This window comes from Gossypium raimondii, chromosome 1, assembly GCF_025698545.1.
Source record: "Gossypium raimondii isolate GPD5lz chromosome 1, ASM2569854v1, whole genome shotgun sequence".
NCBI lineage: Eukaryota > Viridiplantae > Streptophyta > Magnoliopsida > Malvales > Malvaceae > Gossypium > Gossypium raimondii.
In genome coordinates, this window is record NC_068565.1 from 9,083,254 (window position 1) to 9,108,499 (window position 25,246).

Below are 25,246 nucleotides of genomic sequence, written 5' to 3' on the forward strand. Positions count from 1 at the left end.
GGGAATTTAAGTCATTCCAAGAACAAAAAGAAATTTAATCTTCAATATGAGAAAATTGTATAGACACAAACACAATTTTGATCACAAACCAGGGTTTCTTTCACAAATAACACAACTTTTTGTCTTTTTCCCTTTTCATACACACATCAGAGTAGAGTACAGCATACGTGATACAATTAAAAATTTTCTACTACAACCATCTGAGCTTCAATGATCTTGTCAGATCTGTTAAAATTGGTAAAAGTCAACATGCTCAACATCGTCATTCGGCCTTGGCTGGAATATGGTTGCCACCGGTAGCTAATTTGTACAAGTAAAACCCAGTCATAAGAAAACTGCAATGAAATGACACGAGTTAGTAGCTCCCAAATTTTGATGAATGTCAAATTAACAAAGCAACCTAAATTAAACCCTTCTCTCCAAGTTTAGGGTTCTATACAGAGGATTTAGGTTTAGGCCCTAAAACTTTTGTATCAGAAATGTAAATAACATGAGCCAATGATCCGAGAAGCAGTTTGTGGTTGCGAATGTCGATAGATGAATGAACTTAAACATCACGAAAGAATAAAAAAAGATCCAGAGACTTGTATGAAAGGTAATGAAATACAGCATGCATTCACTATGCAATTGGTATATAATGACCAGACATGGAGGTTTCATAGTTGGCAGCATTGAAAGGAGCTATGTTGTAAAGCACACAACTGGGAACTTGTAAATTTGTGATGCATTTATATGTATATGAGCTCTGTTAGCTTTTAACTGATATAAGGATCAATATTAACCAGTAGAATTATCATGATTCATGATATAATATGATATGAAGGCACTGAAAGCATTGGAATAGCAGATCAACATACCTGATCCCGGCAACAATTCCGGCTGGCATAATCTTAGATGTTTGGTAGTAACGTTGTCCCATGACCCATGTTAGCACAGCAGCAGTAACTGGTTTAAAGGTGTATAAATCAGTAAAAAGAATAAACATTTTGTTTGTCATTGAAAGGGATGAAAACAAGCAAAGATATACAAATGAAAAAGCCTCCTTCCAAGAATAGAACCCATAGTGAAAATCAGCTTATCTTTGATGATGATAAATTTATTTACCAAATGGTATATTAAGACACCCTAAAATACTATATTACAAAATCTGACAATTATATTGAATTTCATATAATGAAAGCTTCTTAACAATACTGCATTAGAGAGCTTTGAAGACAATCAAAGATATGATCTTTGAAAGAAGGCATTTCAAAGGTAAAACAAAGATAATTTTCTCACAGTTTTTGCAAGAGAAATAGCTAATAGCACCACAATGGATCTACAATGTCCAAACTGATTCTTAAATTCCACAATGCAACTCCAGAAATCCAAAAGAAGAAAAAGAGAAACAACCAGATCAAGTTTATCAATACAAAGTTCCATGGCAGCATTAAATCTATGATCCATAATCCAAAAAAGTCAACTTTTCAATCTCCAAATTTTGAACAAACAATTTATAAAAATCCCAGATCGAATTTACACTAAAAAAATTTATAAAAACTAAAGGAGAAGACAGAACTGTGAAAGAAAGCTGAGATTTTGAAAACATTACCAGTCTCAAGTACCAAAGCAAAATATGAGTTCTTTCTCTTCTCAAAAGCTTTAAGGCTCAAATTTGCAGCAAGAATGAGAATCAATCCAGTGCCTACACCCCCACCAAGTGATGCTATGCTACCTTTCTTCAAATACCCAATAACTCCTCCAGCCACAAGAATCAATCCATAAGGGATTGTGAAGCAAAAATCATGCATTTTGGGAAATTTTTTCTTTGGGTTTTTTTCCCTCTTCCTTCAAATGGGTATTTGTTTCTTGAGAAATTCTAAGGGTAAAGTTGAGTTGAACAGATCAAAGGGGAAGAAATGGGAAATCAGAAATGGGTTCTGCCTTTTGTGAAGTTTTGTTGGCTCAACAATGGTGGCATTTTTCTGGCGTGTGGAATTTTCAGCTGGTCAAAGGCTCCAATGTTTTAACTAATTTTGTTTTGGAAGAACCCTTCAATTTTTGTCCAACTTTTAAAAAGGACTTAATATTTATATATTTTATCAATTTAGTTCTTACTTTTTAAACTAAATTTTGCTCAATCTTTAAAAAAAATCGAATTTAACCATCAAATTTTCAAAAAGGGTAGGTTTATTTTTTGACTTTTAATGAAATTTTTAAGTTTGAAAAATTTAAGTTTGAAATTTTATTTTAAATATTTTAATAAATTTTAAATTATTTGTTGGCATGACATGTTAGACAAATAATGTCGTGACATATTTAAGGGGCAGGGTCCTTAGTCCCAAAAAATAAAAATATTGATATTTTAGTCCCTTCATAGATAGTGAAACTATAAATTAATACATGGTGAAACTGCACTTTGACCCCCAAAATGAAAAATTGCTACTTCAATTCTGAAATTATAAATTAATGCGTGGTGAAACTGTATTTTGACCCCCTAAAAATAAAAAATTTCTTTTTAATCCCTTAAAAGTGATGAAATTATGAATTAATAAATGATAAAATTGTATTTTGACCTCTAAAAAAATCATATTTAATTTTCTAGATTCGTCGCTAGCCATGTCAACATGCAATGCACGTAGATTGTTCATGTGAGTTGTCATGCCAATATAATAAAAATTAATATTTTAATCTCACATTTTTATTAAATAAATATTTTTCAAAGGTTAATAACTAAATTTAACTTAAAAGCGAATAAAATCAAATTAACAAAAAAAATATAAAATTTATATTTAAAAAATTCAGCCCAAACTATACTATTTTATCGTTATAGTTCAAGGTGAATTTTCATTTTAAGAGAATTAGCCCAAACACAAATCAGGCCCAACAGCCATTTCTCTTACAAAACCTGAAACCCATTAACTCCTACTACCCACGTGTCACTTTTGTAGTCGTCGTCTATATCCAACCCATAGAAAACGCAAAATCCCCTCTTTTTCAAAGCCCAATAAATTTCGACTCCCAAGTAAAATTAAATATAAAAATAAATTCCCCCTTTAGGGTTTTTCCTCTTTGAGATATTCCAAATCTCTTCTCCTCGTCTATCGAATATGATGCAACAACCACCAGCAGGAGGTGTAGCTCCGCCGCCGTCCATGGCAGCCGATCCGTCTCAAACCCAGCAGTACCAGAAACAACAGCAGTCGCAGCCGTGGATGATGATGTCTCAACAACAGCAGGCGGGTCAGCCAGTTCCTCCACCTGCAGGTTGGAATCCGCAACCCGTCCCTCCGCCCTCTCAGATGCAGCAGTACTCCGCTGGTTCCGCGACCGTCGGATCCGGCGAAATTCGGTCTCTCTGGATCGGTGATCTTCAACCGTGGATGGATGAGAATTACCTCATGAGTATCTTCGCTCAAACTGGAGAGGTAACTTGATTAGAACAAAATTAGCTTCTTTTTTTTTAAATTAAAAAGACAAAGTCGAGAATCATATTTAATTAAATGGAGATATTACTTGCAGAGTTGATATTTTATTTTTAATAATTAAAACTATTGTTCCTTTCCTATTGAAATGAATGTCCTTTTTAATAATTAAACGATTGTTCCTTTCCTCAATATCTAATGGACCAAAGCTTAATCTTTTGGGTTATTTTAGGTGGTTTCAGCTAAGGTGATTAGAAATAAGCAAACGGCACTGCCAGAGGGATATGGGTTTATCGAGTTTGTATCACGTGCTGCAGCCGAGAGGGTTTTGCAGTTGTATAATGGGGTGCCAATGCCAAATTCTGAGCAGAATTTTAGGTTGAATTGGGCGGCTCTTGGATATGGAGAAAAGAGGCAAGAAGAGGGTCCCGATTACACAATTTTTGTTGGGGATTTAGCTGCAGATGTTTCTGATTACATGTTACAAGAGACTTTTAAAGCTGTTTACCCATCTGTTAAGAGTGCCAAAGTGGTTACTGATAGGACTACAGGCCGGTCTAAAGGTTATGGCTTTGTAAAGTTTGGTGATGAAACTGAACAAATTCGTGCAATGACTGAAATGAATGGGATTTATTGTTCAACTAGGGCAATGCGGATTGGACCAGCTGCTAATAAGAAGCCTGTCACTGATCAGCAGTATCAGAAAGGTAGACTCTCGTGGTTTATTTCAAGTTATACTTTATCTTGATTGCCTTATGAAGTTTGATTGGCTGTGTATAGTTTTTATTTGCAATTATTTATGCGTGAGTGCTTTGACTTGACAAGTTGACTGCTAGTTGGTTATTGTGTTTTTGTTTATTGGTTTTAATTTTCTGAGGTGGATCTGTTACAGTCTTCTTAAAATTCAAGTTCTTTCAGTTATGCACTTGAAGATATGGCGGAATTTATACAAAGTCGTTTCCTTCCAGTTTGCCTATGTAAACTTGGACGCTTTTAATTATATTAAAAGTTAAAACATGCAAAAACTTATATAAAACTCATGTTTTCTTAAAGCAGGACATCAAGAGGCTCTCATTTTGGGGGGCCTGGAACTGATATCAGCTGAAATGATTCCACTTTAATCCGTGGCCTCATTTTAGGTCAGTTACTTTGTTTATGTCAAAAGCTTTCTTTTCTCGTGGCAATATTTGCGCTGCGTCTCGCAAATTTCTTTTCCAGTTCCTTATTAAGTATTCCAGTCAAGTACATTTGTTCCATTTTTCCAACATGTTTCCTTTAAATCTTTATATATTTTTTTACAAGTCCAGAAACTTTGTTTTATTCATTGTGGATTAATTCCTTTTGATGCTTGCATACATGTATGCACTCCTTTTCCCATCCTTTATGTTCAAGTTTTAATACTCAAAAGTAGGTGAAGCAGCTTTGGTGAGGTTGTTGTGCATGTTGTCATACACTGTTCTGTTAATGAACCTTGGGGGCTAGTTTTGTTCTATTGCTTTTAAAATCTTCGCTTCTTTTTAAAATATGGTATCTGCTTTGTCCTCATTCTTTTCTCTTCTGCACATGAGGACAAACTAAGGTTGGCAAGAAACCTGGAATTTGTAGTTAAAGGCATTGTCAGTTGATACATTTAAGTTAAATCACGATGGAAGTGAGTCACTTGCCCTTCTTTTTTGCCTAAGCTGCAGATGGATCTGTCCATATTTATCTTGCATTTTGAAGAAAATTTCTTTTATTCTTGTCATTTGAGGTTGTAAGGCACTTCAAATTTAAGATTTCCTTAGTTTTCTAAATATGTGCTTTGTCTTATGTGCATTCTGAGAAATTTAAAGCGTTACTTGAAGTTAATTTAGCAGATAGGTTCTTTCTACTTGTGAGTAACCTTTGAAGTTAAACTTATAAATCATACAGTTTAAGAAACAGCAACTCCTCCCTTCCCTCGTCCAACAAATTTGCAGACAACTATAATACTAGCACACAAACACACACCACGTCAAGTGAGGAGAAAAGATTGGCTTTTGTTTCAATTTTCCTTTTCCCCTTTTCACCCTATTATAAGGGATCAATAAAATAAGAGAGCCTTTACTGATTCCTTGAGTTTAATGTAATTAATGATTTCTTTTGTGGCTACTATTGAAGTTTATTTGATTTGATACTTTTGGCTTTGCCTGGTAGCGGTAAGCCTTGATGTAACCCAAAAGCTGTTTTGTGATTGTAGTTGTAACCGTTGAGTGATTTATAGCAGGCAGTTCTACAGTTTTGTTCTTTTCATGCCATAGACAGAATTATTTCTACCGGCTTATTTTGAAATGTTATATTATATATGTTAGCTTTTGTAGGTGTCTGTGTGTGTATTATCTTAATGTTTTTTCCCCCACAATGTTTCAATTTGAGTTTAGGGGAGCAATAATGCTATACCTGGAAATCTATTACACGATCTTTGTAAACAGGTTTGTAGTTTCCATGGTTAACATGGAAATATTTACTTTTGGAAGATGTAATAGTGAATTAGTTTCAAGTTTTTGTAACAACCTTAATATCCGGGGATGGCGCAAGTGGGGCTTTTCTTGTTGTTTTTAGTATCTTATTAGCTTCTATTCAACATTAGTTTACATGTATTTGTAATTTGCAGCTGCTTACCAGAATACTCAAGGAAATTCTGGAGAGAACGATCCGAATAATACCACAGTGGGTAGCTTTTCTTTTATACTGTTATAGCCAATTTCATTGTATAGCCAACTGAATTCTTACAAGCTTAATTGCAGATTTTTGTTGGTGGTTTGGATCCTAGTGTTTCTGAAGACCAACTAAAACAAATATTTAGCCAGCTTGGTGAGGTAGTTCATGTAAAAATTCCGGCTAACAAGCATTGTGGTTTTGTTCAATATGCTAACAGGTAACTGTTAAACACCTGTGTTTTTTGGCACGCAAAATATTATTGCATGATATTAATGCATTCTGCAATATGATGCATTCAGGGCCAGTGCGGAACAAGCTTTATCTGTTTTGAATGGTACTGTTTTAGGAGGAAGAAATGTTAGGCTTTCATGGGGACGTAGTCCTTCAAGCAAACAGGTTTTGTTTTTAAAACTAGTTTTCTGTAATTAAAGCCTTGCTACCTATATTCCTGTAAACTAAGAGGGAATCTATTGGAGTGTCAGGTTCAACCTGATCAGGCCCAATGGAATACTGGATATTATGGATATGCTCAAGGATATGAAGCATATGGATATGCACCTCCTCCCCAAGATCCTAACATGTACTATGGGGGCTATCCTGGATATGGAAATTACCAGCAGCCAGGGGCCTATCAACAACAACAGGTAAAAGTAATTTTATGAATGATTCTTTTATCCCAAAAATCAATGAATGATTCTTTGTAGGCTCTATCCATCACTCTTGGAGAAAGAAGATGCAAGCATGCTGAATTTCATTTTTCTTTGAGTTATATATACATTTGTGCGTAATGTTTTCCTTTCTCTTTTGTATTTTTGCAGTAAGTTGCGGTTGCTTTACTGTCGCTTAAGACTCATTCTCTCTGATCCAGAGCACTTCAGGTGTTGGTTTGATCCGACATGTTTTAAGGTTGTGGATTTTCATTGATTGCTGTACCGTTTGTGGGTTTCGGTTTTTGGAGAGGTTCATGTTTCATCTTTTCTTATGGTTTCGCTTTCTTGGCTTCTTATCTTGCCCATCTCTCTCAACCTTCACTCTATTGTAGTTTACACTCTTATATCCTATAATAGTTGTTTTAGATTGATGCTTTTCGATGGTTCTTAACTTACTATCATGTTTTGTGTTTGGCAATATCCTTCACAATTTTCAATGGTTATCGTTCTAAGAAGAGAAACCATGAGTTAAAAAGTGTTCTTACATTGATTGCTGAAAGCTATCAGATATCAAGAAGAGGAACAAATGCTGGTGTTGGTTTGGTTTAACGCAGAACCACCTTGAAATGCCACTTTTGTTTCAGTCATCACCTCCTTTTGTCTTTCCATAGCAATGGTGCCTCGTTGAAGTACTTGAAAGCCTAGTTGCTTTCTCAAGCATTGAATGTGATACGGTAGATTTTTCCGAGATAGAAACAGAAGAGGAAGGAGATTAGAGAAGAAAAAAAAAAGGAATTGAGATAGGGGAAGCCAATTCCTGTGCAATTTCATAAAGGTAGCAGCCAAAGCATGCTGCGTATAAGAAGGGAAAGAAAACCAAAGCAGTTGTACAGCCCGTATTTACCGGACCATTAGGTCAGTTCCTCTACGTAGTGTTTCATTAAAACATTTGGTGAAATGCATTGTTTAAGCACAACAAATAACAGAAATAAAATAAACAAAAATTACAAGACTTAAAATCCAAAATAGTTGTTGCATAAATCGTTCCATATCAACTACCCCTGCCCAAATAAGATCCTTGTCCTCAAGGATCGAAGGTTGTAAAATGCTGTCACAGATCTAGTAGGTCCTCCCAGGTAGAATCCTTCATAAATGTATTTGTCCATTAGACCAGCACTTGAGTCACAACTTGTGAACCCTTCTTAACCATCTTTTGGTTCAAAACACGGACTGGCTTTGGTAGGTCTACACGACAATATTCGGCTACATAAGGTAGATGGTTCAGGGGAACTTGTCTGTATAAGGCCTTTATATGGGGTTGTGTCGATAGCCGAGTGGTGAGAAATATTGTACCACCACTTCGCTAATGGAAGCCAGAGTGACTAGTCACTAGGTCGTTCGCTGGTCATGCATGGATACTGGAATGACCCCCAAGTACCCCCTTCATAAAAATTATTGAACAAGCCTTTCCTCAAAGAACCAAAGTTGCCTACCATCACCTTTCCTTTTCTCCTCAAGATTCTGCCATCCCACCCATACTTGGGATGTGCTTGTGTTTGCTGTTGCACTTTCTCACACATTTGCCTTAATAGGGGATCAATATTCCAAGAGTCAACAATTTGAACCCACAAATCCGACCAAGGGGTGCTAATCGTATATTGCATTAGCTGACCTTCCTCTGTTTGTGGCCTTCGAGACAAGGCATCGGCCATGGTATTGTGAGTCCCTTTCTTATAGCTGACCACAAAGTCGTAACCAAGCATCTTGGGCAACCATTTTTTCTAGAATGGTGTAATGGTCTGCTGTTTAGTAAAAAAATTCAAACTCTGATGGTCTATTCGAATATGGAACCTCCTCCCCACAAGGTAAGCGTGCTATTTTTTTACTATCAGAAGCACCGCCAACATCTCCTTATCATAAATGGATAAGGCACGGTACTTTACTCCCACAGCTTTGCTGAAGAAAGCTATAGGTTACCCTTGCTGTTGTAACACCGCCCCTACCCTTTGTCCACAAGCATCAATATCAATATAGAATTCAACCTTGAAATCGGGTAAAGAAAGGGCTGGAGCTTGACAAATTACACGTTTAAGCTGTTGGAATGCCTCAGTAGCTTCCTCTAACCACTCCTATACCTTGTCCTTCTTGAGCAATGTTGTCAAAGGCTTGGTTATCACTCTATAAAGTCAGATAAATCTCTGGTAGTAGCCAGGTAAGCTTAAGAAACCCCTGAGTTCTTTAACTAATGTAGGATTAGGCCACTGTAAAACACTGTCTATCTTAGACACATCCATGGCAACTCTCGAAATAGCCCCACATGCCTGTATGCCAGGCCGTGTAACTAACTGATTTGCACCTTAAGCACTAAACAAGTGACACACGGTCGTGTCGCCAAGCCATGTGTCTCACACAGTCGAGTCACACACCCGTGTCTCTGGCCGTGTGGACCTAAAATGTACCTTAAACAACAAGTTTACCATTTCAAGCTTACTTGGGCCTTAAGCAACTCAAATACCAATCATTTAACCTATTCAAAATACGATTGAACATACTCGAAACATGCCAAAACAATCATCCTAAGTGCCTAACCAATGTACCCTCATTGGTACAACATTTTATATCATCAAAACACATCAACAATGCGTCATTCAAATCAAGATTTTAAGTAGCCAAAATCACTCAATTTAGCCAACATATAGCTACTTAAGACATCGAGTTTAAAGTTCACACACATACCAAGCCTTGGATCAAAAAAACATACCAAACTTATGGCTTCAAACACAAAGATATACTTATATGCCCAAACCAACATTGTACTATTAACTCAATTTGCATCCCATTCTCAAAATAACTAACAACCAAGACATCTTAGGTACATGCCATTACAGAATTAAACATCACCACACTTGATATCAGGATTGTTGTTGGATGCTGAGTCGGCGATCAAAAGAGAAGTACCTAACCTGCGCACATAAAACAAAATCGCACGTTGAGTAAAAATCACTGATATTTCTATAATCTGAACATTTAAAGACATAATGATACATGAATGCTCAAATAGAATTATACAATCATACTACTATTTAAGCATGCAATTATAAGATATCACCATTTTAATTTCATGCTATACTCAATTTTCACATGTATTCATACTTAATTGGTTTTAACAAATATCTCATTCCACATCACTTGCTATATAATTAGCTTTTCATAGATCAATCAACAATTCACTTGTACAATGGCACAAACCAATCCATATTCAATTCCTGAGTGCATCACCCATGTATTTCATTTATGTTCATAACATAATTCACATTTCATTTTTCAATCCACTTTCTCATTTCCAATTCACATACTTTGTCATTTCAATGTCAGTTACATAACTTTATTATTTAATTACCCCTATTAACACGACTCGGACTCGAACGGATACACGGATCCAACCAACACACCAGTTTGACACCTAATGCCTCATTGGATAAACCCGAAGTAATAACTGCACCCAACGCTATATAAATTAACACCCAATGTCTCATCGGTTAAACCGAAGCAAATTGGCACCTAGTGCCTCATTGACTCAAAGTCGAAGAAATCCTTGAACTCTTCCTATCCTATGGCATGCCATCTATATCCGACTTAACCCGAAACAGTTAATAGGGTTCCATATCACTTACAAATACATCCAATATCCAATTCTCATATTTGCACATTATCACATTTAAATATATATTCATTTCAATTTCCATATGCTCAATACATTCATAATATATACCAAATCAATCTAATTCAATCAATTATAAATTCAATTCAATCTCAAGGTACTAAATTACCCACCTCAACTACTTACCATATGTAATAATTCAAAATACAATAATTAACAACTTAATTCGGATTATAGAAACACAAACCGTGGATTCCGAGCTATTCAACGTCGATTTTATCATTCCCCTTTTTAGTCGAGGATTCCAGTACTAGCTATAGAATTCAAACAATTAAAATACATTAATACTACACAATTCAATTCCACATTGAATATTTTAATTTTTACTCAAATTTGCTTAAATTTCAATTTAGTCCTTAAACCAAGACTAATTTTTAATCGTCACATTTAGTTCCATATTTTCATACTCATTTCACTTTAAACTAAATTTAACTCCTTATTTTCAATTATACCTTTAAATTTTGAATTTTTACAATTTAGCCCTATTACTCAAAATTTACAATTTGTTCTACAATTTAATCATTTTCCATTTCTAACTTAAAAATCTATCAATTTAATCCTTAATATTAAAACTATTCAACAATAACAACATCTAAAATCTTAATCAATGCTAAAATTTCAACATGGGTCGGATAGTTCTAAACACCGAATTCTAAAAATATAAAATTATAAAAAGAGACTAAATTGACTAACCAATTAAAATTAAAAAGTTGAAAACCCTTATAGCCGTGTGTTAACCCTTCTTCTTTCTTTCTCCTTTCCCAATTTTGTTTTGCATGTTAACATTTCATTCCTTTCCACTATCTTTAATTATTTCTTTTATTTTGTTTTATTATAAAATAACATACATATATACACATTTCATATAGTTATTATTATTATACAACTTAAATATATTTATATATATATATATATAATAAGTTAACATATAAATACAATATAAACCATTAATGCCGTCCACTACTAAGACTAAATGTATATTTGATATTTTAGCCCTTTAATAAATTTTAATCCATAATTCAACTTTTAACCTTTACGCGATTTAATCCTTATACTTCAATAACTCTTAATTTCACAAAATTCGCTTAATCAAAATCTAATTCACTACTAAACTAACCTCGTAAATATTAATTAAAAATATTACGAGTTCGTTTTAAGGAAATATAGTCCCAAACTTCATTTTTCGACACCCAAACTATCATGTGGTTACAGTTATTTAAATGAGCTAGGAAGAATGTTAAAAAAAGTTTTACCCCATGCAATGTTGAAGGCTAAACGTAATCTTGAATTGATGATTAGGACATTGAAAAGAGATTGGGCAATCGTTTATGACATGCTCAGTGGATAAGATAATAGAGGCTTTGGTTGAGACGAGTATAGGCAGCTTGTTGTTGCTGAAGATGCTGTGTGGAACTCATATATAAGTGTAAGAATTATTTACTGTCTTTATTATTTTGTTTTGACCAAACTTATATTTAATATGGATTTCTCCTTTTCTTTATAGAGTCGTAAAGAAGCCGGTCAATTCAGATATTGTAGTTTCCCTCATTATGACCAACTTACTATCATCTACGCAAAGATCAAGCCACCAGGAAAGATGGTGAAATAGCCGCTGATGTTATTGAAGAAGTAGATGCTGAGGATGTAGCTACTGCAAATACTCATGAAGAAAGAAACGATTACCATGAATGCAAAGCTGATGTTTCTTCAGATGAGATTGATCTCTCAGCTACACAACTGCAACCATCTAGAAACCAAGATAATTCAATGTTTTCAAAGAAGAAAACAAAAAATTCTAATACAAGTGAACAAATTTCTTCTACTTCATTTATTGATGCTGCCACATTATTAGGGGAAAATATACGGACTGTAGGCCTTGAAATAAGTAGGAGCATTGTCTCCAAAGTGCTAATTCAACAAAAGTAAAAAATGATCATTCAAGAAAGTGCTCTAAAATTATATCCGACCTTATATGAAGTAGAATGATTAACTGAGGATGAGCGCTATCGTGCGTTGAGCAAAATTTCAAACCATCCAACGCAAATGCTTATGTTTTTGTAACTTTTTGACCATTAAAAATCATGGTTGTGTTGGTTATGTTTTAGTAACTTTGGAAGTTATAATGACATAATAGAATTCCACAAAATACTATTATAGTAGGATTTATATTATTTTTAAAAATAATAAAGTAAGTTATATATTATTTTTATAATATTATATATTATGATTTTTATGAATTCATATTTTAATAATAATTATATTAAGAATTTATTAAATTACATATTATTTTATTAAATTGTATTTAATAATAATTATGATAAAATAATTTATTTTTATTTTTATTAAAATATATTTAATAATTATCTTATTAAAATTTAATAACAATAGCAATAATCATCTAACTAAAAAAATTCTACTATTATAATATATATTCCATCCAACCAAACACAAGAATACTGTTACAGCTATATTCCATTGCATTCAACCAGACAATTGAATTACTGATTACAGCTATATTCCATTACATCTTTATTCAATTATAACCCTATTTCATTCCAGTGAACCAAACGTGCTGTTAGTAAAATGCATTGTTTAAACACAACAAAAAAAAACAGAAATAAAATAAACATAAATAACAGGAGTTAAAACCCAAAATAGCCTTTGCATAAATTGTTCCATATCAGAATAAGAGAAAGTATTATATGAAAAATCCAATAAGCTTTGTAGAATCCAAGTCTGTAAATCCTGTTAACTGTTAACTTCTTCTTTTGCGGGAGCAAGGCTGCTTCGAGTTCATTGACTTAAGAGCAAGTACATCGTTCTTGTTCAGCCAGAGAGATACCGTTATCAGCCTTAGTTTCTTCCCTATGACACCATGGAACTACACTTTCGACCACGCACGTTTTCTGTTTGCATCCAATTTGATATTCCTCAAGTAGCAATGCACCCAACATCAGAACATGGAAAACACAGTTCCTTTTTTTACCATATCTTTCTTCCAGGGGAAAGAACCACTGCCAAGTTCCACAAAAAAAAAAAAAAAAGTGGCATCAAATATTTGAATGACATAGCATGTAAAATCAAATATTTTTCCATCATTTCCAGGACCGTTGCTCTCTGTGTAAAATATAAATAAGGGACATGCATGATATAATTGAATTTCTTGGATCCCATTTTTCTTTTACAGTTTCTGGAGATTTTGAGGGTTTTAGCAGGGCTTTGACGACTTTCTTTTTTTATCATTGTTAGAATTATTCTTTACCCTTTCTATACGAAATTTATAGGTCAATGAATTTATTTAGTTATTTGTAAAACATATAAGAAGCGATAAACAAAGAAAATTGCCTTTTGTCTCCTTTTCTTTTCCGATTCCATCTATTCAGTCAACCCACTGCTGTCTGCTACCTCAGATCTCTTTTCCTTTTTCTTTACTTATATTACACCTATAGAAGAGTAGATATGGAACTCAAAAACAGAGTAGAAGAAGAGAACTGTTTAATGAACGAAGCTTTGCTGCTTGCTACCATGTACATCCTTGGTCTGCCAGTGGATGTGCATTTGAGAGATGGCTCTGTTTACTCTGGAATCTTCCACACTGCTGCTGTTGAGAAAGAATTTGGTGGGTTTTGCTTCCTTTTCTGGGTTTGTTTTGGCATTACTTCTTTTGTTGGAAACCAATTCTGGTTTTTGATTGTTGATTGAGATTTATATCTGGGTTTTGGGTTTTATTGAATTATTGTGGTTTTGTTTGTAAATTGGATCACATCAGATTGGTATAAGTTTGATTTGTGCTGTTTTCTTCATTGGTTAGACTATTTTTTTTAACTGTATTGCTTTCATGCAGGTTGCAATTTTAAAATAGGCATGGGATTAGGCACTTGATTAAGGGGCATTATTGTTGCAGGGATAGGATTAAAGGAGACATCATTATCTAAGACTTTGTTATTGTTGCAGGGATTAGGTTTAAGGAAACATTTTTATCCAAGCCTTGGTTAATTTTTCTTACTTGGTTTTCGCTTTTATAGGGAACAAGAATGTTTGATTGTCTCTTGCATTCAAGTCACTTTGTTATCTTTGCTTTTTAGTCTTTTAAGGAAGTAAAAATGGGAAACTATCACTATCTAGAATTAGACTGAGTGAACATTGCTTAGTATGGAATAGGGCTTAGTTAAGGTGACATCTTCCCTTTCAAAAACCAACCGGTACCACTACCAAATGAAGGACTTAGTCTTTTCCTTTTGGGGGGAGATATGGTTATTGTTAAGACTAATCGTTGCTGTTACTTGACTGTTTGTATCTTTACTTACATGTTGAATGCTGAGGATGATTATTTAATTAGCTTGTGTTTTGTTAGGTACTGTTTTGTAGAAAGCAAAATTGACTAAAAAGGGAAGATGTGCTACCAATATTGCAAATGGCAGTGTAGTAGAGACACTTGTAATCCTTGCTGGTGATCTTGTTCAAGTTGTTGCCAAGGTATATAATCATTCTTATAGCCTTTTCTCAAGTCTCAGGGATTTTATTTGGCTGATGTAACATTGAACAATCTGTTTGCTATTAATTGTTGTTGTATATAGGGAGTTCCACTTCCTTTTGATGGTTTTGCTGGAAATATAACTCATGGTAATGAAGAAGCTGCTTTTGAAATTCTCTCTTCTTCTGCCAATCCACTGAATGTGACCAGGAAGTTCAATAAGTCTACCATGGATAAAAGTAAAAGTAATAGGAAAAGGTAGCTGATAGAAATTTGTGTTTTAAGGATAAAGAAATTTTGGTTTTAATCTTATTATTATTTGGCTAGTATATTCATTTCATTTTACTAAGCAAAACCAGAAATTCAGTCCAAAATGAGAATGGACAGCCTCCCCTCCCTGTTAATTGACCCATACAAGTTTTAGATTGCTTTCTTTTTTGTCACAAATTTTTTTTTTGTTGTAATCAGGGTATGATACCTGAGGTAGCAATAACTAATCCCTTCTTGATCTTGGTAAATATATATATATAGAAATTAAAATAATGCATTAAATTTTTTTCAAAACTTTAAAATGATGTATTACAATCTTATTTAATAATGGTGTTTCGGGGCATGTATATAAATAATAAAAAATAAAACTTTTGAATATCAATGAGAATGCTCAAACTTAAGAAGAAAATGGTTCTCAATAACATGCCACCTTGAGTGAAGTCAGTACTTACAATATCACTCACGTATACACAATCGGCAACGAAACCCATTGTACATTCAACTTTAGAACAAGGCTAAACAGAACTAAAAATATTATAAATTATTATTATGAAAATTTTTCCAAGGCAGAAAATACGGGCTTATTGCTCTAACAGGACTACAAAATACCAAAAAAGAAAGAAGGATCTTAAGTTATGATCTTGAACTGTTCTTGGTGTCATCGGTTGAAATCGGTTTCTGTGCCTCCGGAAGGTTTTCAACATATATGTCATGCACCATTTTTATGTAATCGTTGATGTTGTCAGCCGTCCAACTATCGGTTTTAATTGGAGGAAGATACTTAACGGATATTGGTGCTGGTCGAACATGCAAGCTACCTTTCCTCCATGCTAGATGAGTGCCTGTTAAGATAATTGGAACTATGGGAAGGCCAGACTCTATGGCTAAATGAACAAAACCCTGCAATGTTACCCGAACTCTCTTTATTTTTAAGTACTCGCATTTAACACCTATATTCGAGAAGATTATAAGCAAAAATGGATAGAATATTACCTTTTTAAATGGAAGGAGTCGTCCATTTTTAGATCTCGTTCCCTCAGGGAAAATAATCAGAGATAAACCATGTTTTTTAACAGCCTGAACTGCCTGAGCAAGAGGCAAAAGGAAACATAACTTGGTAACATTAACGAATGTCTTAAGAGATGATCATAAAGGGTAATAAAAGATACCTTTTTCATGGACTTAATGGCAGTGCTTGGATCAGATCGATCAATCCGAAGATGATTCGCTAAAACATATAGTTGTCCGAACAAGGGGTATCATATGATCTGCAGGAAACAAGCAGTCCTTTTTCATGAACTTGCATATGCAATATATGTAAATCTTCTAAGGCAATTTTACATGTTGTATGACCAATTTAGAGTTTAGACTACATCCAAATGTTAATGCTTTGCATATCATAATCGAAGTTAAACTGGTGTTGAGTGGAACTTACCTCTTTCTTTGCAATGCCGACGGTTCCGGTCGGAGTCAACCACATAATGAGGAAAATGTCAATGGGAGATACATGATTGCAGATATAAATGGCTCTTTCATTCGAGAACTCCGTTCCTTCGATCTTCAATGGATTTCCTAATATCCACATCTGCAATCAATTTTTGCTAATGCTACTGAGCAAATGTGTAAACTCAACTGAACAAATTGCAGATGCTAGACAACATTGTAACATAATATGGTCTTGAACAACCTTAATATAAACTAACATATAAGAAGCTGCTAAGCTGTTCAAATGAATGTTCATCTTCTGCAAAGTCCTCAAAGGTTATTCATTTGTATTAAAACACATTAATACCAAAATATTTGTAAAACAAAGAGTTTATTTCTAATGGGGCCTATCTGATCTTTTCATTTTGATTCTGAAAACACTATCTCATGAAAAAGGGAACCCCAAAAAGTAAAAAGAAAAAAGAGTAAAAAGGACCCACACCAGGATATTCAGAGAATTGGATGAATCTGCTAGAAAATTGATGAATAAACAGGTTTTCCCACTTTTTGGACCAAACAAATGAAAACACAAGTGGCAAATTATAAATGCACCCATTAACACTATATGAGCTTTCTAGATGACACAAATGGCAAACTCTCATTTCAAGGCAAAGGCTTAAAATAAAGAAATTTTGGAGCAATAGAAAATAATTATACAATACATTCAAATTTGGATGTGATGGCAATCTAATTATAGAATAGTCAAGAAAAGCAAATGTCAAAATGAAACAAGGAATCAAACACTTACCAGCAATCTACCAGTGACATGGCCATAAATATTTCCTTGTCTAACTCGCTGAGAAGGCCAAGGAAGGAGCATGAGCATGATAATTGCCCAGATGAATGTTGTGACCATCATTGCCAGGTAACATGTTACAATCCTTACACAAGATATCAATGTTGGAATCCATCCATCATCATCAACAAAGGCATCGGTTTTATTTGGCCTCTGTCTTGTTATTACTTGTTTGCTAGGTATCTTCTGAGTTTCTCTAACATTTGGACCAGATTTTGTTTCGAGGAAGCTCTCTAATCTTCTGTTCCTTAAAAAAGAACCACTTGCAGAGTTCTCCATCAAAAGGTCAAGTCTAAGACAAAAAGATTTTGATGTAGATGTCGGCAAAGACCAAAAGGTTTTCAATAAGAAAGAAACATCTTCAGTTGATGAGAGGCATGAGACACTGCAAGAAAATTTAACAACATTAAACCTTGTATCAATTTGATCCTTGATCAAAAGAATAATGAAAGAGGAAAATATTTCCAATCAGATTCTAGTAATCATGTTTCACTAAATACCAGAGGAAGAGCAAATACAAATACGTGAAAATTTATATTCCTTCTCTTTGAGCAATTTTCTCACTCACCAAACATAGAAAAAACTTCAAGCTAAAGTCCCCGGGTAAACCAATGCAAGTAGTTCTCAAAGGGTCAATGGAGAAAAAGATAAAAACCCAAAGGCAATAATAAAAAACCAATGATACTTATGTTTGGAATTGGACACGAAGAAAACAGAAGAAAAAAACAGGATTTTAGAACTAAAGCCACGACCACAAGTTTATGTTACTTCGGAGTCCGTTTCCAAGAAAACAAGCAAAAAGAAACCAGAGAAAAGGATCCAAAACAAGCCAACTCCACATATATTTAGATTAGTTGGATAGAGTTTATATATTATAAACCATATACTTGCTTGTGTTTTTCTTGGTAACCAAACAAAACCAAACAGCAAAAAGCCAAAGACAAAATCAGTTCCATGCTTTTTACCTTGAAGCTGTGACATTTGAGAGAAAGTTCGAGAAACAGTGACAGCTTTTATTTTTTCTTATTCTATTTTGTTGTGTATAAGAAAAAATACAAAATGGAAGTGAAAGGTTAAAATATGCCATACGTCCTTGTACTTTCAGAAATTTAGAATTTAGTCCTTATATTTTTATTTTCAGGAATTAGTCCTTTATTTTTAGATTTCAAAATTTAGGTCTAATTGTTAACATTGTTAAATTTTTTATTAAATTTATTAGAGTGACATTTTGAAATAAATAAAAAACACACTTAATAGCAATATAACTAAAAAATGATGAACCTGAATTTAATAAAATAATTTTAATAGGGTTAACATTTTGACCTGAATTTTAAAATTCGAAAAGTAGAACAACTAAATTCCTAAAAACAAAAGGATAAGGACTAAATTGCAAGCTTACTAAGAGTATAGAGAGTTATGACATATTTTAACCAAAAGTGAAAGTATGGGCGCTAGAGAGGATTGTGCTTGTGCTACGAAGCTGCTTGGAAATCAAAAGGCCTTTTAATAAGTTTGAAGACGAGTTTGGTAGGTGTTTAAAGTGGGTCTTATTCATGTATCATCCCCCAAAAATTATTATGGGATAATAATATATGAATTTTGGTACATTTATGACTTTACACAAATTTGAATATGTAAAAAGAGTTGGCTAATGTCATATTATCATATGCTATATCGTGAAAGTGACTTTTTTTTTTTTGATAACAAGATGAAGCAAACAATCAAAGAAACCTAACTGGTGCAGGCAATTTGCACACAGTACACAGCATCCAAGACCCAGGAATTGGCTTTTCAAAACAGTGTAATGCAGCATCCCTGTTAATGTGGAGCTTTGTGATATCATCAGCCACCCAGGAACCGGCATTGGTCTTTATTATTATGGACCGAAGCCAGAGTGTGTGTTTTTACCGAGCTATATCAGATAACAGCTGCACCAACACCACGCTGTCACTTCAACTATCACTTTCTCGTCCAGCTCCAACACTGCTTAAGCAACTCCTCGGCACTATAAGATTCATCGCAAAATATAACCTTGTTGCTTTCCTTCCCGATTCTCCAGCAAGTCAGACCTAGCATGATTTCCAAGGAACTGATTCCAGATGACAGCTAAGTTTGTTCTTAATACCATCCAGAAGCCACATTCCCAAGTCACTAGACAAGAAACTATTCATGCTCAGCCCTACAAATCGAGCACGAAGAGCCTGTGGTTAAATGGCCTCGAAATTGAAGGCAGATCTTCAATCTTTGTCCTACCTTTCGACGCGTCGAAACATTAATAAAGCAGCTTGTGCTCCTATTCGTGTAGCTTTGTTTCATGAGAACCATTTTGTATGGGATGCTTTCTCAACTTCTCTTTCTAATATCTGATTAACGGATGCTATACCTTTTGGATCAATTGAGAATTTCGACTTGAGATCGATCTACTTATTGACTTGGGTTTTAATTGTCTATTTCCTCGGTTTGATTTCTTAGTTGAGTAATACATATTGATTATATTATGATTTAAACTTATAAATAATTAAATGCATATTTTAAAATTTACATAAATATGAATAGTCTCGGCTAGCCCATCGCTTTGTGTCCTCGATAGATTGGTTTATTGTGGGCAAAAGTTGAGGGACTGGGATGTTTAATTGGGCGGTAATTTTGGAAGCCGGATAAAGGCTGTCAAGCGGAGTTTGGGGAGGGCTCGCTTCGAAGGGGACCATGAGCGTTGGTTTGCTTTGTGCTGGGAATTGAACTCTATTCTGTTACAAGAGTCCGTTTATTGGAGATAGCGTTCGAAGTTATTCTGGATGCATTACGATGAAGCGAATTCTAGGTATTTTCATCTTCATGCGTCGAAGTGTAAGTGGACAAATCATATCTCCTTGTATGACTATCATGGTAATCCTTGTTTAGAGGAGGCGTGTTGGAATATTTGCAAATATTTACAGTGTTATAATAATTATAAATGAAAGGATCTAATTAATCAAAAGTTATATTATTTGATTTTTTGAAAAAGAATTATAACTATTTAAATAATATTATTTGAATAGTTATAATATTAAATGAATAATTATGTGTTTATTTTAAATACATTATTATTGAGAAAGACACCTATTGAAATATGTCTCTATGAAGAGACATGAAAATTCTATGTTTCAAACTTGTTTTTAGGCAGATAAGTTTATTTTGTTTAAGGGAAGAATTTTTGTAGGAAAAGGTATATGTATAAGAGTATGTTCAAACTCAATATTATTAATAAGAATAAAAATACTATATTTGCTTATATGGTTGAATCTTTTTGTTTGTGGCATTATAGATTAGGTTATTTGAATTATAGAAAATTGAATGACATGTATAAGTTAGATTTAATTCCTGTTTTAATAATAATATTGAAAAATACAATACATGTATGTTGACTAAAATTACAAGAAACCCTTTCCCTAAGGTTAAAAGGAAAACAAAATTGCTTGATTTGATACATAGTGACTTATGTGACATGCATAATACTCCTACATTAGGTGGAAAGAAATATTTTATTACTTCTATTGATGATTGTTCTAAATATTGTTATGTATATTTATTGCATTCAAAAGATGAAGTGCTTGATAAATTTAAAGTTTATAATCTGAAGTTGAACTTCAGTGTGAATCATTTATCAAGTGCTTAAGATTGGATAGAGGTGGAGGATACTATAATCCAAGTTATTTTGAATCCACTGGAATTATCCATAAAATTTCTGCCTCTTACACACCACAACAAAATGATGTAGCTGAAAGGAAAAATAGATTATTGATTGAAATGGTAAATTCAATGTTATCATATTCAGGTATTGGATCAAAAGTTTGACAATGTTGTTTTAGCTAATGGCTATAAAATAAATAAATCCGATAAGTGCATAAATAGAAAATTTGAAAATGAAAAAGGTGTCATAATTTGCTTATATGTAGATGACATAATCATTTTTGGCACGAATTTGGAACAAATAGAAAATATAAAGAAATTCTTGTCAAACAACTTTGCTATGAAGGATATGGGTGTAGCAGATGTTATTCTTGGGATTAAAATAACCCGAGATGAAAGCACTATAACTTTATCACAATCACATTACATTGAAAATGTGCTTAAAAAGTTTGATCTTGTAACAACCCGGTTTTGACCCTAATCGAAATAGTAGTTTCGGGACCACAAATCTGAGTTTGAAAAATATTTTAATATTATTTTGTGTCTGTGATATTTGAATTTGATTGTGTGAAAATTTTGTAAATTAATTTGGCCGTTTGTGTGTTTATTTTGATAAAAAGTACTAAATTGTATAAAATGTAAAAGTTGTTAGTTAAAGTGTAGAGCACCTATTTGGTAATGGCTTTTTAATTTGAAGTCCTTAAAGGACAATAAGCCCATTTAAAAGATGGTGGACGGCAAGATGCCTAAAAAAAAGTCATGCATTTTATGTTTTAATTATTATTTTACAAAGGTTAAAATAGTAAACTAATAATAATGTTATTATATGATAATAAAATAAAACAAAGCCATGGTTGTTATTATTTTTTTCCTTAGCCGAATGTGAACAAAAGAAAAAGAAAAAGAAAGAAAACAAAGCTAGGTTTGGCCATTTCTAAGCTTGATTCAAGGTGAGTTCTAGCTCGGTTTTTGATAATTTTTATGTTTTTGAGATCGTTCCTAAGTTATCTTTAAAGCCCATGCTTGAATTTTTGATTTGGTTGTGTATTTTGTGATATGCCATTGAAGAGAGCTTATTGTTTTTGTTGTTAGATGATGGAAAGAAATATATGTTGTTAGATTTTCATGTTTCAATTAGTAATTTTTAATAAAAAAATGTATTAAGGACTAAATTAAGAAAAGTGTAAATTGAGTGACTAAAATGTGAAATATATGACATGCATGGACTTACATGAGCTTAGTGAATATTCGGCTAAGCTATTGTGCAATGAAAGTTTGTTTATTTTGTATTTTGTGAAATAGGGACTAAATTGTAAAAAGTGTGAAATGTCAGGGGCAAATTGGTAATTTGCCCATTTGTGTGTTTTTGGACTAAGCTAAATAATTTATTGAATAAATGAGTTAATTTTTAATATGTTTAGATCGAGAAACGAAGAAAACAGAATTGGATCGGGGGAAATCGAAAGTAGTCGAGTAGTTGACTGTGTCCGTCGATATCCGAGGTAAGTCTATAAGCATATAAATGTTGTTAAATTTTGACAATATATATATGTTGCATGTTGGATGGAATTTTTGTGAATATATTTGTGTATGGCCGAATGTATATTGAGCAAAGGAGCTATATTCGAGTTCGATTCGATCGAGATACGTTGTCCGAAAGTCCCGTATGAACCCTAGGAATAGAGAGGATACATATGTCATGACATAGGATTTCTGATATGTGTTATCATGTAAGACCACGTCTGGGACGTTGGCATCGACTTGTGTTTACGTGTAAGACCCTGTCTAGGATAGTGGCATCGATATGCGATTACATGTAAGACCATGTCTGGGACGTTGGCATTGTACGAGTTTCTGACTATCCACGTATCCTTTTTAATTTCGAATGATTCAACGAGTAATGTGAAGTAAAGACTAAATATGAAATTAAATTACAGGTTCAGGTATGTGTTAGTTATTTGTTTATATGGAAATAAGGTAAGTTGGTTATTTGAATTGATTAACGTTCTTATTTTGACTATGAACTATGTGCTAACTTGTTTGAACATATATATGATTTAGCTTATTGATGTATTAGTAATAATGAAAGTGAATATATATATATATATAAGTATATGATTGATTATGTTCGGCCATAAGGTATAGGTATATGATGTTCAAATGTGATTTGGTAGTAAATGATAATTTAAATTTGATATATGCATATTCGGCCTTCATAATAAAATGTTAATATGTAATTGTCGATAATTATAATTTTTGCTTATGGCTTACTAAGCTTAAATAGCTTACTCTGTGTGTGTTATTATTTACCTTTGTTTTTAGATTTTGGAGTCGCGTTACGAGCTCGGGGATCAGCAGCAAGAATTATCAACTATTGACAGTTTTCTTCGGTATTTTACTAAGTAAATTTTTTTTGTATATGGCATGTATAGCATAGATGGAATGTTGATTTTGGATCTAGTACTTGTGAATATAATTAATAGCCATGCGAAAATGGCTTATCTTCTTTTGATCGAGTTTGGTGTCTATGCATATGGTCTTAATGGTCATTGAAATGGAGTTATAATTATGCATATTTGATTATGGTATAAGATTGTGATATGAAAATAAACGTGATTTATATGTAGTTTGAACACATTAAATTTGATTAAGTGATTAGTATATGTATAATAGTTATGCATTGGATGATGGATTGATTTGGTTATGAGTTTAACCAAATTATCGAATGTATATATAAATATATATATATATATATATATATACATATTTTGATGCTTAAATGCTGCCCAATTTGTTACATATATGCTGTCCAATTTTGATGCTTAAATGCTGCCCAATTTGTTACATATATGCTGTCTAATTTTGATGCTTAAATGCTGCCCAATTTGTTGTATATATGCTGTCCGGTTTTGGTGTAAAAATGCTGCTCAAACTGTTGTATATATGCTGCCCAAATTGTTGTATTTATGCTGTCCAAATTTTGGTGTGAAAATGCTGTCTAATTTGGCATATAAATGCTGTCAAATTGATGTATAAAAGCTGTCCAAATAGGGTAGATTACCTATGTTGTAATATGTAGTATAGTTAGTGTAATACCCGACTTTGGCCCGGGTAAAAAGGCCCAAATACAACAAAATTACAAACGGGCCACAAAGCCCAAAAAACAAATTCAGTGGCCCAAACCAAACAGAGCTCGAAACAAACGGATGAAACCCTTGGGTTTCTAGGAAGCAACAGCGCCGCAGCCGAGCCAAGGCCGAATCTCCCCGATCTTCACCTGCAAAACAAGGAAAGAAAATCAAACAATATATGGAAAAATCATAGATTTGAGAATCAAAGATATATCCGGATTTATTCCTTCTTTGATTTATTTTCATTCGACTATAAAAGGAGATGAAATACATTGTAAAAGGGATCGAAAAAAAATCAAATAAAAATCAAGGATTTCACTTTCGCAATACAGAGCAAAATACAGTCCAAAGGTTTATATTTATTTTTTTTAATTCGTTTTTTTTTTGTGTTTTACTTTATTCTTTATTTGTAAAATAAAATAAAAAAGGAAAGAAATTACTTATCTTTAACTTTGAAGCGGCGCCAAAGCATCGAGGGAGCCACGCCGAGGATCGGTGGCCGGAAACCGAAAGGTTTTCGTGATTTCCCCGCATATTCTGCTGGATTTTGGGAATTTTGAGCCCCGATTTGCGTTTGGAAAGGTTTGAAGGGCCAAAAGGGAGATTTTCCTATTTCCGGCCACCGTAGACGGTGGTGCCGGCACCGGAGATCGGCGGCCGGCACGGTGGCCGGTGACCAGCCGATGACCGTTCGATGATCGGCCCATTGCCTGAGGACAGGAATGTTGAGAGAGTTTTTAAAAAAGGTTTTGTTTTTTTTTTAGAAATGTTTTGAAATGAATTTTTTTTGACTTAAATTTAGCTTAAATAGGCCAATCAAAACGGCGCCGTTTTGGAGGGAAGGATCCGCGCGTCGACCCGACCCAGACCCAAGATCCTCGTGTTTTTGCGCGGAGGGGAAAATTTCACTTTTAGCCCCTCCGCCCTTAAATGTCTTTATAATTAGGTTTTTATTTTTTTTAAAATT

At 33.7% G+C, this 25,246-nt stretch overlaps 2 protein-coding genes, 1 long non-coding RNA gene and 1 pseudogene across 3 annotated transcripts; 2 read left to right on the top strand and 2 right to left on the bottom strand.

The window, feature by feature from the left end:
* Positions 1 to 14: 14 nt before the first annotated feature.
* On the bottom strand, positions 15 to 1,992 carry LOC105780648 (protein FATTY ACID EXPORT 5). The gene is made up of 3 exons (XM_012605095.2): positions 1,592 to 1,992; positions 858 to 945; positions 15 to 335 (listed from the first exon to the last, which is right to left on the bottom strand). The coding sequence occupies exons 1-3, from the start codon at positions 1,788 to 1,790 to the stop codon at positions 263 to 265; spliced, it is 360 nt and encodes a 119-aa protein (XP_012460549.1). The 5' UTR covers positions 1,791 to 1,992; the 3' UTR covers positions 15 to 262.
* Positions 1,993 to 3,024: 1,032 nt separating this feature from the next.
* LOC105780619 (polyadenylate-binding protein RBP45C) lies at positions 3,025 to 7,171 on the top strand. The gene is made up of 7 exons (XM_012605056.2): positions 3,025 to 3,407; positions 3,637 to 4,111; positions 6,037 to 6,092; positions 6,170 to 6,300; positions 6,383 to 6,479; positions 6,566 to 6,727; positions 6,902 to 7,171. The coding sequence occupies exons 1-7, from the start codon at positions 3,090 to 3,092 to the stop codon at positions 6,902 to 6,904; spliced, it is 1,242 nt and encodes a 413-aa protein (XP_012460510.1). The 5' UTR covers positions 3,025 to 3,089; the 3' UTR covers positions 6,905 to 7,171.
* Positions 7,172 to 13,205: 6,034 nt separating this feature from the next.
* Positions 13,206 to 15,257, top strand: LOC105780652 (uncharacterized). Its single transcript, XR_001129316.2, has 3 exons — positions 13,206 to 14,073; positions 14,809 to 14,930; positions 15,032 to 15,257. It is a non-coding gene; the product is annotated as an uncharacterized LOC105780652 (long non-coding RNA).
* A 457-nt stretch (positions 15,258 to 15,714) lies between these two features.
* Positions 15,715 to 18,332, bottom strand: LOC105780655 (1-acyl-sn-glycerol-3-phosphate acyltransferase-like; annotated as a pseudogene).
* Between the last annotated feature and the right edge of the window lie 6,914 nt (positions 18,333 to 25,246).